This window comes from Tachypleus tridentatus, chromosome 11 (genome assembly GCF_004210375.1).
Source record: "Tachypleus tridentatus isolate NWPU-2018 chromosome 11, ASM421037v1, whole genome shotgun sequence".
Lineage (NCBI taxonomy): Eukaryota > Metazoa > Arthropoda > Merostomata > Xiphosura > Limulidae > Tachypleus > Tachypleus tridentatus.
Genome location: NC_134835.1, coordinates 79,353,508 through 79,367,227, shown reverse-complemented (window position 1 = coordinate 79,367,227; position 13,720 = coordinate 79,353,508). Strand labels below are relative to the sequence as shown.

The following is a 13,720-nucleotide window of genomic DNA, read 5'->3' as shown; positions in this document are numbered from 1 at the left end:
CGCTAAAATCAGGGGTTCGATTCACCTCGGTGGGCTCAACAGATAGCCCTATGTGGCTTTGCAGTAAGAAAAACACACACATAAACACACTCATTTATTTACAGAAGACATTATTTCGTACAGTTATCTGAATCACGTAGAAAGAATTTAAACCTTTTAAACCATTTTAATTTACTGCTACCGAGCGATCATAAAACAGTCCAGAAAATAAAAATTAAGATCAGAACACTAACCATATGACATTAATACGATTTATATTTCCACTTCAATCAATTACTCTCTTATGTTATTGACGCATTAAAATGATAAAAGCATATACATTTAAGTAATTTTTATTTTGTAACGCAATGTTTCAGCGCAAAGCTACACAAAGGTTGTCTGCGCTATCCGTCCCTAATTTTGAAGTGATAATCTTGGGTTACTCTTTCCCCAGTGAATAGTGGAATTGTCTGTCACGTTAAAACAATCTCACAGCTGAAACGGCGAGCAGGTTCTGTTTAATACTTTTTTGTTTGTAGTTAAACAAAAAGCTACACAAAGGGCTATCTGTGTTCTGCCCACCACAGGTGTCGAAACTCAATATTTTTAATACTAGAGTTGTGGTACATAAAAGAAAAAAAAAAAGAGTCATATAGGCACTACCGGTTGCAATTGACAAGACACTTGACAACTTCGAGAGCTAACAATATTCATTAATTTTTGGAATATTTATATGAATACAGCAATTCTGCCTAAACATCAAATAGAAAAAGTAAATAGTTACAAAAGTCTTCAATTATGTACGGAGCCTTTGGAAGTAGGCATTGGTTGTCCAGAAATAAATGTCGTTTTTGAACTGCGAAGTTTAGAAAAGTATAAACCAGTGTTGTAAAACATGCTTTAATGAAAGTAAGTACCATTTGCTTCAACACACTTTTGCTAACGTCTAACGACGCTGTTTATGTCCCTGCTGTAAAAATCAGAGTTTCTATGGTGAATGAACTCCCTGAAAGCTTCTTCTGCATCTGCTTGGTTCTGAAAGCGTTTATTGTTCAAACAGTTGTCAAAGTGCTTGAAAAAATGAAAATCTGTATGAGAAAGGTCTGGGAAATAATTATTTGTTTGTTGGTTTTTGAATTTCGCACAAAGTTACTCGAGGGCTATCTGTGCTAGCCGTCCCTAATTTAGCAGTGTAAGACTAGAGGGAAGGCAGCTAGTCATCACCGTCAACTCTTGGGCTACTCTTTTACCAACGAATAGTGGGATTGACCGTCACATTATAACGCCCATACGGCTGAAAGGGCGAGCATGTTTGGCGCAACGGGGATGCGAACCCGTGACCCTCAGATTACGAATCGCAAGCCTTAACACGCTTGGCCATGCCGGGCCTCTGGGAAATAAGGTGGATGAGGCAGAACCTCGATTCCCAATTCGTTCAATTTTTTAGCGTCATCCTTGAGAGGTCTCATAACGTTGATTTTGTTGATCTTCAGTCAGCTCATGCTGAACTCACTTATGTAAGTTCTTTGTCTTTCCAATCACACTCAGGTGGATGGCAATGCTTGTGCCTAGGTTTTCTGCAAGCTCACGTATTGTTGTGCGAGGGTCTGTCTCAACTGCTTCACTTAATGTGTTTTCAGCTAAGGATGGCTTCCTTCCACGACCTTCGTGGTCTTCAAAGCTTTCATCTTTGTGTCAAAACCTTTGGAACCAACGCTGAACTGTGCATTCAGTGACAGATCCATGGACGGATGTCTGGATGATGCTTCATGTAGTTTCGGCAGCTTTTCGTCCAGTGTTTGAAGGCGTAGAGGAAAATCAGACGAAAATCCTTCTTGTACATGTTGCCCTAGGGGTTACGAAACTTATTCTCTATATAAAATTGAAACAGCAGACAATTAAGACATCTTGTAAATGACAAACGTTGGATTAAACCAAACAAACAATGATAAGTTACTCAATATTCAGCTTCTAAATGTCATTGTCAGAATTCCAACATTTATTTCTGGACAACCTAATAGAAACGTATCCCGGCTAATAAACCAATTCCACTTTTCATCTATTATTCTTCTACTTCAACAAACTGATTTCAGAACATCAATAAATAAACACGGGAGAACCATCTTTAACTACATCCTTACAAGCTTTTTTGCAATTTTATTCTGTTTACAACTCAAGAAAAAATATATTAAAAAAATCTGTGGAACTGAGAACAGTTGATTAATGATGAAATACACAACAAATAGTCACACTTCTGTAATGGCTAAGATTTTAGCGTTGTAAGTTCGTAGACTTATTCGTTGTCCCAGCGGGGGATACAATGGCTAAGATAGACCATATCCTTCAGGTTAGAAATTGGTTCTTAGTTACTGATATTTTCAAATCCAGTTGGTTGAGATGATATGTAATGATTGAACAAAAATATAGGGAGTCAAATAAAGAACACATTTTATGTTTATTCTGCAGATATAAACTTATTAAACGGAATCTTAAACAGGCAGAAATATAACATACTTAAAATTATTTTGAGATTATACAATAATCTGACATAAAACTACCAGCACTAAAATAATTGCGCTTAAAAATTACTTTGGGTTCATAAAGTGATTTTCAATAGATTTGTTAAAGCAAGCGGTTTTTAACCCTACAGATTTATGAAAACTAAGACGCATGAATAGTTTTTAGCCCTATTTGGTCAAATAAACGTGTTTAATTTCATAACTTTTTGCTATTTTTTAGATATGGTAACAACTATTTAGATGTAATTATTTTGTTTCCCATAAGCTCGATGGTTGGTTTATTGTAACTAGAATGTGAACTTCTGGACACTTTGCGTGACTAGACATGGTCTAACCCAGAATAACATACAATCAGTGCTGGATTAAGGTCTTGTGGGACTTTAGACCCACATAATATCTGGCCTCTATTCTGCTAATATTATGAACCATATTTCTTCTTTTACTTGAATGGCCAGTGGGGCCCCTGTATGGCCGGGGTGCTAGGTCCAAGCCTAACTGGCCTATCGTTTATCCGGTATTAGCTACAATGTAAACTTATTGACATTTTGTATGGTAAGACATGTGGGTTTATTAGACAACACAAAATAAGCTATCATGTAAGCATTATGACATACTATGTGAACAGACATGTGTGCTAGTTAGACAACACAGAAAATAGCTAGAATGTGAACTTCTTGGCACTTTGTATGAGCAAATCTGTTGGTTGACAAGACCTCATATAATAAAGTAATAAAAGATAGAACACGAAACTTGTCTTTGCACAACGTAGTTGACATCTACAAGTTCGTCCATTTGATTGTTCGTTAGCCCACATAACTTTACAATTACACATAGTTTGGTTTCCTTTATTACACACTCCTTAGATGAGGCAACACTGCATCTATAACCTCTTCTGTGCTGGAAATAATCCTGAAACAATAAGACATAGAAACGTATTTGGTATTTTCAACCTGATCGACACCCTATGAACATGTGAGCTACACGACTATGTCAAAGCCTGTTCGTGTTCAGGTGTAACCATTTCTTTGTATTAATTGTCAAAGCACTAGTGATTATGTTTTTGTTATTTTTGTATTATATTAAAGGCCACCCCCCAAACAAATTGAGATAAGGTGCCCTCGGTGCTCCCCTAGCCCCCCAAAGAAAAAAAAAACCTACGGGCTGGATCTGCCAATACAACCATTTAGCAGCATCCGCCGACATAAAAGCATTGTCTGTTTTTTAAATTGATATAACAGGGGTTGAATAATGCGACAACATGTTCAGCAGCATCACGTCTCGAACCTTGGATTCTTCGTTCCGTAGACCAGTAAACTAATTATTGAGGTACAACCATCTAGAAATCGAAAGAAGTGTACAAAGACAACTCATTTGTAATAAACGTATTTAATTACCCTAGATGACAATCCCAAAACTGCACATATAATCGTGTACATTAGGTCTTCGATAATTGTAAAGCAGGAACACAGAAGTTATTGAAAAGCAATTCACCTATTATGAAACATACTTCTACTTTCTTAATGAAAATGTTAAATGTTTCCAGACTTTCTTGATCTTACCTTACAAATTCTTGTATGAAGATGGTACATGTATTCCCGTTAATAAACCATACAGCATAATGTTTACAGTTTATACGTGATGGTCGCAAACTGTGAATTTGTTCGTTGAATTTTTTGCAAAGTTATTTGCGATAGCTGTCCATAATTTTGAAGTGATAAAATCTAGAGGCATGGGAGCTAGTCAATACCATTTACCCCAAGTCTTGGGTTACTCTTTTCCCAGTAAATAGTGGAATTTGTAACGTTACAACAACTTCACAACTGAAAGGGCGAGTATGTTCTGTGACGGGATTCGTACCCGTAACTCACAGATCGCAAGGCGAGTGCCCTAAATATTAAGCTATGGATATGAAATGCAAATTAAAAGTAATTCAAAGCAAACACCAATTCTTTGTGTAGTCATTGTGATTAAAGACCTTCCAGAACGAATAGATTTCTCATTCCCAACTTCACAATCATGACAGAAACATGTTATAAAATTTACAAAACAAATATAGATCAGTGGAGGTATTTTTGTTAAATTTCTTTACTCTGCCTCCTATACTGTTTATTTTGGAGCATAATTAGCTTGGCAGAACCTACTAGTGAGTAATTTGTTTTTATCCAATATGTGAAGAAAAAATGCTTTGAATAGATGTATGGTTTTGCAAAACCAGTATTTTTTATAGTATAGAAATTGTGGTTTTAAGCACTTTTTTCAAAACAAAACGCTGGCAAAACTCCCCGAATTTAGGCAAGCTCAACGCATCGATGGTAACTGTGGAAAGAAGACACAAAATGTAAAATGATCCAATTTTTCTTTCTGGTAAATATCTGCGCATAATAACAGTCAACTTTGCTCACATGCCACGAGACAAGGATAAAGAAAATCACATACAACTTATTATTTTCCCTGGAGATTCTCTTGCACTTCCTTTACTAATTCCAAGGAATGAATTTAACACTCGTGGTAAAGAAATGCACGTGCCAAGCTGGAAGAGATATGTTAAAAGAAATAAATGAATACATGTATAATCTCATTAAATTCTCATCTATACTCCACTTTCCCCAGCAACATGCACAGTACACATTTAGTGTACTTATACTGCCAGTAGAGAAAAAGAAACAAATCACACAAGACACGCTTAAATAACCTTAAGTTAACAGTTACTGTCTTGGAATTTAAAACAGGCATGCAAGATTCAGCAAACCTCTAGAGAGCGCAATAACACGTTGTTAGTATTAGTTAATGTTATAGGTGCTCCTATAAGAAACTTCACAGTAATTAGATACACCCAACATGAGAGACGTAGGATTCCCTCGTGTAGTTCCAGGTATTGATTTTGCCTCTATTCAATTAACTTTAAGATAAACTAATTAACAAAATGTCTTCTGTAAATCTCCAGTAGCAGAAAGAGCTATAAATGTTCAATAACTGATTCTAATTAAAAAAAAAAAACAAACGAGAACGTGTTGCGTTCAAAATCTTACTTACGTTATATATATTTTTTGTGCTTCAAAAACCAGGTTAGGTAATGGTGAGAAACTATTGTGACAGATGTGTGTTGTTTAATTAACTGTCTTAAAAATGGGTTCCAGGAAACAAAAACATGGCATTTTATAACATTTCAATACAATCCGACAACAATTAGATAAATTAACATGTAATGTTACACATCCAATAAAACTTGACAACAGTTACACATCTTTATTCATTCAAGTAGAAGTTTCGAAAATCTCTCCAGTGGCTGAATGGGAAGCCTCCAGACTTAAGACGGCAAAAAATCACATTTCGATACCGGTTGTGAGCAAAGGACATATAGCCCACTGTACACCTCGCGCTTAATAACCACCAAGGTATAAAGTTCCACAAAGAACAAACAGCATATTTTCTAGTAAGGAATCTCACAGCTTGTATGCTATAATAGTGTTATTATCTTTAACGTCCAAACACTTTAAGTGACTTATGTCATGAACTTTTCCAGAACACTGATAACATGTAGATTTACAGGTGTTACAAAATCTATTGTGATTCAAATGTACGCGCAAAAAATAATTTGAAATGCTCTTTTTTGTGTATTTTTTTAACACAAACATCACGTAAGAAAATCAAAATCAAAAATCGTTCGTCACTACATAAGTGGCACGAAACACAAACTCATATTTGTTTGTTTGGAATAAAGCACAAAGCTACACAATGGACTATCTGTGCTCTGACAAGGAAGGGTATTGAAACCTGGTTATAAATGTCAGTGAGAAACAACAAATTATCCCCACTACTCACATAATAGTTACTGCTAAGAATGTTCGAGTACCTGAGACAATACCAGTTAGCTCCACCAGTATCCTCACATTGATACTGCTGACAATGTTTGAATACAAGATATTAAACTAGCTCTACCATTATCCTTACACTGATTATAGAGAATATTCTAATACTAAAGACAATGTCTACCAGCTCTACCACTATTTACACAATTATTACTTAAAATATTCCAACACCAGAAACTATGTCTACTAGCTCTACCACTATCTACACAATTATTACTTAAAATATTCCAAAATCAGAGACAATGTCTACAACCTCTACCACTATCTACATAATTATTACGTAAAATATTTCAACACTAGAGACTATGTTTGGTAGCTCTACCACTATCTACACAATTATTACGTAAAATATTTCAACACCAGAGACTATGTCTACTAGCTCTACCACTATCTACACAATTATTACGTAAAATATTTCAACACCAGAGACTATGTCTACTAGCTCTACCACTATCTACACAATTATTACTTAAAATATTCCAAAATCAGAGACAATGTTTACTAGCTCTACCACTATCTACATAATTATTACGTAAAATATTTCAACACCAGAGACTATGTCTGGTAGCTCTACCACTATCTACACAATTATTACTTAAAATATTTCATTTAGGGTGAGAAAAAGTGATTATAGAGTAATAACTTGGTTTCAATTGTCTTCACAGTATTTTATTTATAACACCAATTGTACCAGCTGTATATCGATCGTACAGAACCAACTGCATCGTCTATGTAGCAGCTTTCACCCCATTCTATATACATCAGTCGAACACTTTGCAGCCATGAAAACAGCACAAATAAAGAAAAATCCAAGCGGAGCTAGTTGTGACAGGAATATCAGCATCGACGTGTAATATTACAAAAACTAAAATATGCTTTAGGCAATATTAGTCAATATAATGACTGAGAAAATACAACATGAAATTTAAACTTCAAAACACAGACTTGTTTTTACACCATTATCTGTCGGTTGGATTCTCTTATTGTATTATCATGTTTTAGCCAATTACAATATTGCGTTAGATTGAAAAAAAAAGGTGTGAAAACACTCATTTTTCTAGATGATGTACATACAAGGCCCTAGCGGCAATTAGTGACACTATTTATGGTGTTTGGTTTTTATAGTTCTTTTGTGTGACTCGTCTATTAATGCTGGCTTCATAACCACCCCTCTGTACTAATACGAAATACTAATAAAATAATGAAGTGTCTTGGCTTGAAAGCTCAGTTTGTTAGTATGGAACCAAATATAAAGACAACAAAAGCAGGAGAATAGACATGGCATTGGTATTTATTGACAAGCACAATAAACACAAATAAGAAAGAAACATAAACTTTGATATTACTAGCAACGTGTCTACAAAAAGTTAAAAACCTTACAGTAGCAATCTTAGAACAAGTCCAACTTTCCCAGTACGTTAATACAAAAATGAAACTGCATATGATTTCTTCCGTTCAAGCTCTATTAAAACAATGACAACACAACCACAAACTACTGAAATAAAGACATCATCTTTACTTTAGCAGATATCTGATGTAAAATAGCCTACTCTACCTCTTGAGGTAAATGCACAATAATTGTTATATCAGGATGGCATTGGATAGATTAATTAAAATGTTAAAATTTCAACTTGTTGAAACTATTTGATCACTTCCAGTAGAGCATCAGTGTTAAATGTGAATAACATATCACTGAAAGCTTTACAGTCTAAAGAAAACACCGAGTATTCAGCAAAAATCTCTCCAGCTGTGCTACCAGATTGATCTATGAGAAGTCACTAGACTTTAGCTTCGGGTTGGGTTCAGATTTTTGATGCTATGAACAAGTGTTTGTGCTCCACTGAACGTTCAACTCTTTACTTCAATGATATGTAAGCAACATAGTGGAGGGCCAGGACCAAAGCCTACATGTTTTATTTACTGTGCTGAAACTGAAAATTATACGAAATATATAAACTTAATACGTATACAGCAAACGACTTGGAATGTTACGTAAAACAGAAGGGCTGTTTCAGAAGAACAAATAACGTGAATGTAAAACATTAAATAGCATTTGTATGATGAAACACTAATGTAATACTAAAAAGAAAAACACGAAGCAACTCAAAAAAGAAAAGCAATTGTTTTGTTGCAGCTGGATAAAATAATACACATCATATTACAAGTACTCTCAAAACCAAACATCTTTTACCTTATTTACAACCCTAATGTAGAATAAACAAATAATGTTGGATTATTAAGATAAAACAGATATATGCATCATAACTATAAAGGTTATATGCGAAAATAAACAAGTCTGACAAACTAACAATGCATTGTAAATACGAGGCTATTTTTTACCTCCTAACATTAAAGACAATTGAATTTAATCTTTCTGCTGGGATTATCACTCTACGAATACAACTTCTCTAAATGATCTACAGATAATTGCAATTTTTAAAAAATAGGTGAATTATGGAACTATTTCCTGGAATTATCTGTTTGTTCGTTAAATTTCATGTAAAGCTGCTCAAGAGTTATAACGATCTAGTGGCCCCTAGTGTCAAAGTGATAAACTATGGAGAAGGCAACCAGTCAACACTACCATTTACTGTCAACTCTAGGGCTGCACTTTACTACCACATAGTGGGATTGGCTGTCACATTATAAAGACCTTCACGAATGAAAGGGCAAACATGTTCATCGATATATTTCGATTCCGCGATCCACAGATTACGAGTAGAGTGCCCACACCACCAAACGGGCCAAGCACTATTTTGTTAAAGTTGAAGTATAATTTGTCACGGAGATTTGACAATTTAATCTCTCAAAATAAAAATAAAAACACTTTTTTCTTCTAACAGAAGAGGAATATTTGGCCATTATGACTTCTTAAGACGATAACTTTATAAAAGCTATGAAATGATTTTTGTTTATGTTTGGAATTAAGATGTTCATAACTCTTCTAAATTGAGTGCAATTCTGTTATTCGTAGTAACACCATACTTCTTTATGTCACTGTTTTCGACAAAATTAAAGCATTATTCAGTTCAACACAACCGTTTACATAGAGTATATAACTTAGTATTTATGGCAAAACTACAAAGGCTACCTGTCGCTGTCTCTAATTTTAAACTACTGAACACAAGGAAGGCAGCCAGTGAGTAGCACCATACTACCCACGTTAAGGGTTTTGTTTGTTTTGAATTTTGCGCAAGGCTACTCGAGAGCTATCTACGCTAGTCGTCCTTAATTTAAAAGTGTAAGACTAGAGGGAAGACAACTAGTTATCACCACCCACCACCAACTCTTGGACTACTCTTTTACCAACGAATAGTGGGATTGACCGTACCATTATAAGGCCCCCACGGATGAAAGAGCGAGCATGTTTGGCGCGACTGGGATTCGAACCCGCGACCCTAGAATTACGAGTCGAACGCCTTAACACGCTTGACCATACCGGGCTTAACGCTGAAAGGATCAACATGTTTGGCTTCGGCGCAGACTGCGAGGTGAACGCTATATATAATTAACGTCATACTAGGATTAGTAAAATGATCAAAAACATTTTGGTGTGAAGGGGACACGTTAAGGGGTTGACTGTCACTCTTATACTGCTTAAAGTACGAGAAATAGTTTAAAGTATCACAAGAAATTGAACCAGATTCACTTGCTCCAAAATTCAGAACTTTATCATAGGGTCAACTCGTCTCTAACATAAGGTATGAGTTGACTTTTTCAAAAAAATATTTTTTAAGAGGAAAAATAAAAGACTTTTCGAAAGAAACCCCTCTAAAAGTAATAATAAAGCTACATTTAACTAAACTATTAATTAGATTTTTCGTTTTCTAAAACATATAGTTGCAGATTTTTATAAAGGACAATAACAAATTATACAGATGTATGATTTAAATAAAGTCAAAACCAAAGGCTTAAGTAATTTCACGATTGTAATGAATTAATTATCAAACTTCGCACTGAACAAAATATTTGTTGTACTTGACAACAGTCACTACTTCCTGAAAACCTGTGCAATTTTAGGAGACGAAAATGCATACGAAAAAATGCCTTGTAATCCCATCCAACGAAGTATAAAAACACAACAATTAATTATCATGATATAAAAAATATTACAACTATTAAACTTAGCAAATCCCAAAGTTTCTATGTCATTTCGCAACGAATGATACCCCAAACGAAAACCTTTCAACAGAGTTTAAAAATAATGTTACATTTGCAACGTTCTTCATAACAAAGACGTTAAAACTACATGACGCATCCCCAAACAAAATACCGGATAACACCATTATTTGTACACATCCTTTACCTGTTCTCGGACATCCTAGTAAACGAAGAAATATCTGCTGTAGTACAAGTCCTTATTCATAATTTAAATCAGCGTTTTCTAAAATGTGGGATGCAGATTAGGATAGAGACAAAAGTGCAGCATTGCAAAAATTAATGGTTTTAAAATATTTTTTTATTAATATAATAAGCAATTGTTACAATGAATATAGTATTTCATGTGTATCCGTGTACTGTATCTCATCATTTAACTCATTTTATTTAACTTTTTTCATTTTAAAATAAGAGGACAGGGGCAAGAAACTGTATTTATTTAGAGGAAGGGTGTGAATGACAATGTTTGGCAAACGTGTAACTTAAGTTATATAAATATTTTTGGCCTTGACAGTGAAACATTATACAACTACTAATAATCTTATTGAATAATAGGTAACTTACTTTTAGCGAAACGTTTTCCAGATAGAAAGAAATATGTTGTTACTATTGATAACAGAACTGCCCCCTTTATTCGTAATTCTTTACCTACATTGTTTCAAAACAACATTTTCGCACACAGCAATAGAAAACAAAGGTATTTTAAGATTATGGACAAATATTTTTAAATAGCTCCTGTGTTTTTTGAACTCTGCACCAACAAACAAAATCCAGTTTACTTTATAACACAGTTTGACATTAATTGTATTAACTTCAAAGATTCAACCATTTTCAAGGTAATATAGCATCTGATCTGTTTATTAAACCAACAAATAGTGAAATAAGTTTTAATTCCGAATCTCTCCAGTATAAGTGAAACAAGGAATTGCTATTGGCCAAAGAAAAACAGACAAAATTGGTGTCAGATAAAAATAAAGCTAAAAAGGGCTTGTTTCACATCATGATAGATATTTAGAATTAATAACTATTTAACTAACCTAATGAAAAACAATTCAGATAACATTTCTGGTTTAGTGAGAGACTGCACCTAAAAATAAAGGATATTATTAAACACTTTTAAACTTACTCAACTGAAGGTCAGATAAACATTGAGTAGAGCATAATGGTGGTGTAAGCTGATTGTAGACCAACTAGACATCTCAAACATGTTGGCATAGGACACGATGATAGTGTTAAGCTGGAATGGTTATCAACTTACACTCAATTTACATCCAACTATACTTATATCGAGATAATCAGGTGATTAATTAACGAGACCATGTGACCACCACAAGGAATTTAATCTAAGGATTCTGATCACCTAATGGGACTCAACTTTCAGACTTTCCATAAGACTAGTGACACTATTATTAATATTGATACTCTCTATTTACCTACGACATTCTATGTAAATGAAAGATGATACTGATAGAAGAATTTCTGAAGTAACTTGATAAAGCAGGAGCAGCCAACTAATTTATTGATAAGTTATTTTTTCTTTTAGTAATGTTAAATAGATATAAATATTTATCCAATTTTGATTATGCTTGTTACTACCATGATTCAAAATTTGTATCAAAATAATATACACATATATAAACTGTATTTAATAATTTTGATATACATACTTTATAACCTTATTACATGAACTTATTATAACCTTATTATATGAACTTATTATAACCTTATTAAAGCTACATGAGGGTTATCTGCACTATTTGTCCCTAATTTAGCAGTGTAAGACTAGAGGAAAGGAAGCTAGTCATCACCACTCATCACCAACTTGGTGCATTACTCTTTTACAAATGAATAGTGGGATTGACCATTACATTATAATATCCCCATGGCTGAAAGGGCGAGCAGGTTTGGTGCGATGGGAATGGGAACCCGCGACCCTCAGATTATGAGTCGAGTGCCTTAAACACCTGGCCAAGCAGGGCCTTTCTTAGTAAATATCTAATTTGTATTCTAACAATTCATTGGTAACTTTTGCAGAGCTAACACTTGAAGATGGCTCACATCAGGAAATTTTTATGCTTTTGGAGTGTAGATTATTAAACCTCCATTACAGAGGGATAATATATAAATGAATATGCAATAAGTATGATCAAACTGTTTCTGAAATTTTCTATAACCTGGCTGAATCATATCGAGGTATTTTACATTGGTATACCTAACATACATTAATATAATCATTGAGTTGGACCCATACTTTTTGGAAGTATGAAGTAAACCATAGTGATAAGTTTTCACTTCTCTGTATAAAAATACAATAGGTGTGATGAAACTACTTCTGAAGTCTTGTATAGCCATATCATCCTGGTTGAATCATACTGAGATATAATACATTGATATACCTAATATCTATTAATATACCACATACTTTCTGGAAGTATGAGGCTGTAGCAAAAGTCTGGAAATATAACGTAAATACACAGTGATAAATTAACTCTTTCCTTTAAATTATAGCAATAAAAAAGTAGAATTTCAATACTAATTAGTTTTGAGGTGTATCAGTTCAATAATAATGATATTCAAAACAGACAAACTTACATCAAGCAGAGCATGAAGATGGGAATCTTCTAGGACAGAAAGTAAAAATTCTCTCTCTCGCTCACTACAGTCTGTAAGGCAGTGAATGTTATCTAAACTGTCCAGCACAGCTGAAACAGCTCCTATAAAACAAAAGAACAAAGAGTCAGTATAACTGAGCTCAAGCAATGAGTCATAATAAGCCTAATATACTTCATCATAGAGTGACACACATGGATCTAGAGTTATTCCATGTGATACAAGTTACAGAAAGCAATTCCAATGATGCTCTATTAAATGGTGTGTGCAGACACAGAAGTATTTTGACCACGCATAATTACAGAATTAAACCTAGGACCAGCACCTAAGTATATATGTGTATTATTATTATACGAGAATCATCTGGTATTTAACAGTTGCCTTTGTTCCTCCAAGTTTTTCACTCAGAATGCATTTCTTTAATTGTTCACCCTTAGCAGATTTCCTCAAATCATTAGATTTGAAAATCCAAGTAACTTTTCTATTAATTACTCATTTTCCCATAAATTCACCCACAGAGTTGGTGAGCCTTTTAATAGCAATCTCCATTCTCCTTTTATTTTTGTAAAAGTATTCCAAATTACT

At 34.1% G+C, this 13,720-nt stretch overlaps 1 protein-coding gene across 1 annotated transcript in view; it reads right to left on the bottom strand.

Moving 5' to 3' along the window:
* LOC143232564 (peripheral plasma membrane protein CASK-like) overlaps nucleotides 1-13,720 on the bottom strand; it is a 236,809-nt gene that overhangs the window by 101,413 nt on the left and 121,676 nt on the right. The window contains exon 10 of the mRNA XM_076468137.1: nucleotides 13,118-13,239. Coding sequence (XP_076324252.1) covers nucleotides 13,118-13,239 — 122 coding nt within the window. The remainder of the gene's footprint in view (nucleotides 1-13,117; nucleotides 13,240-13,720) is intronic.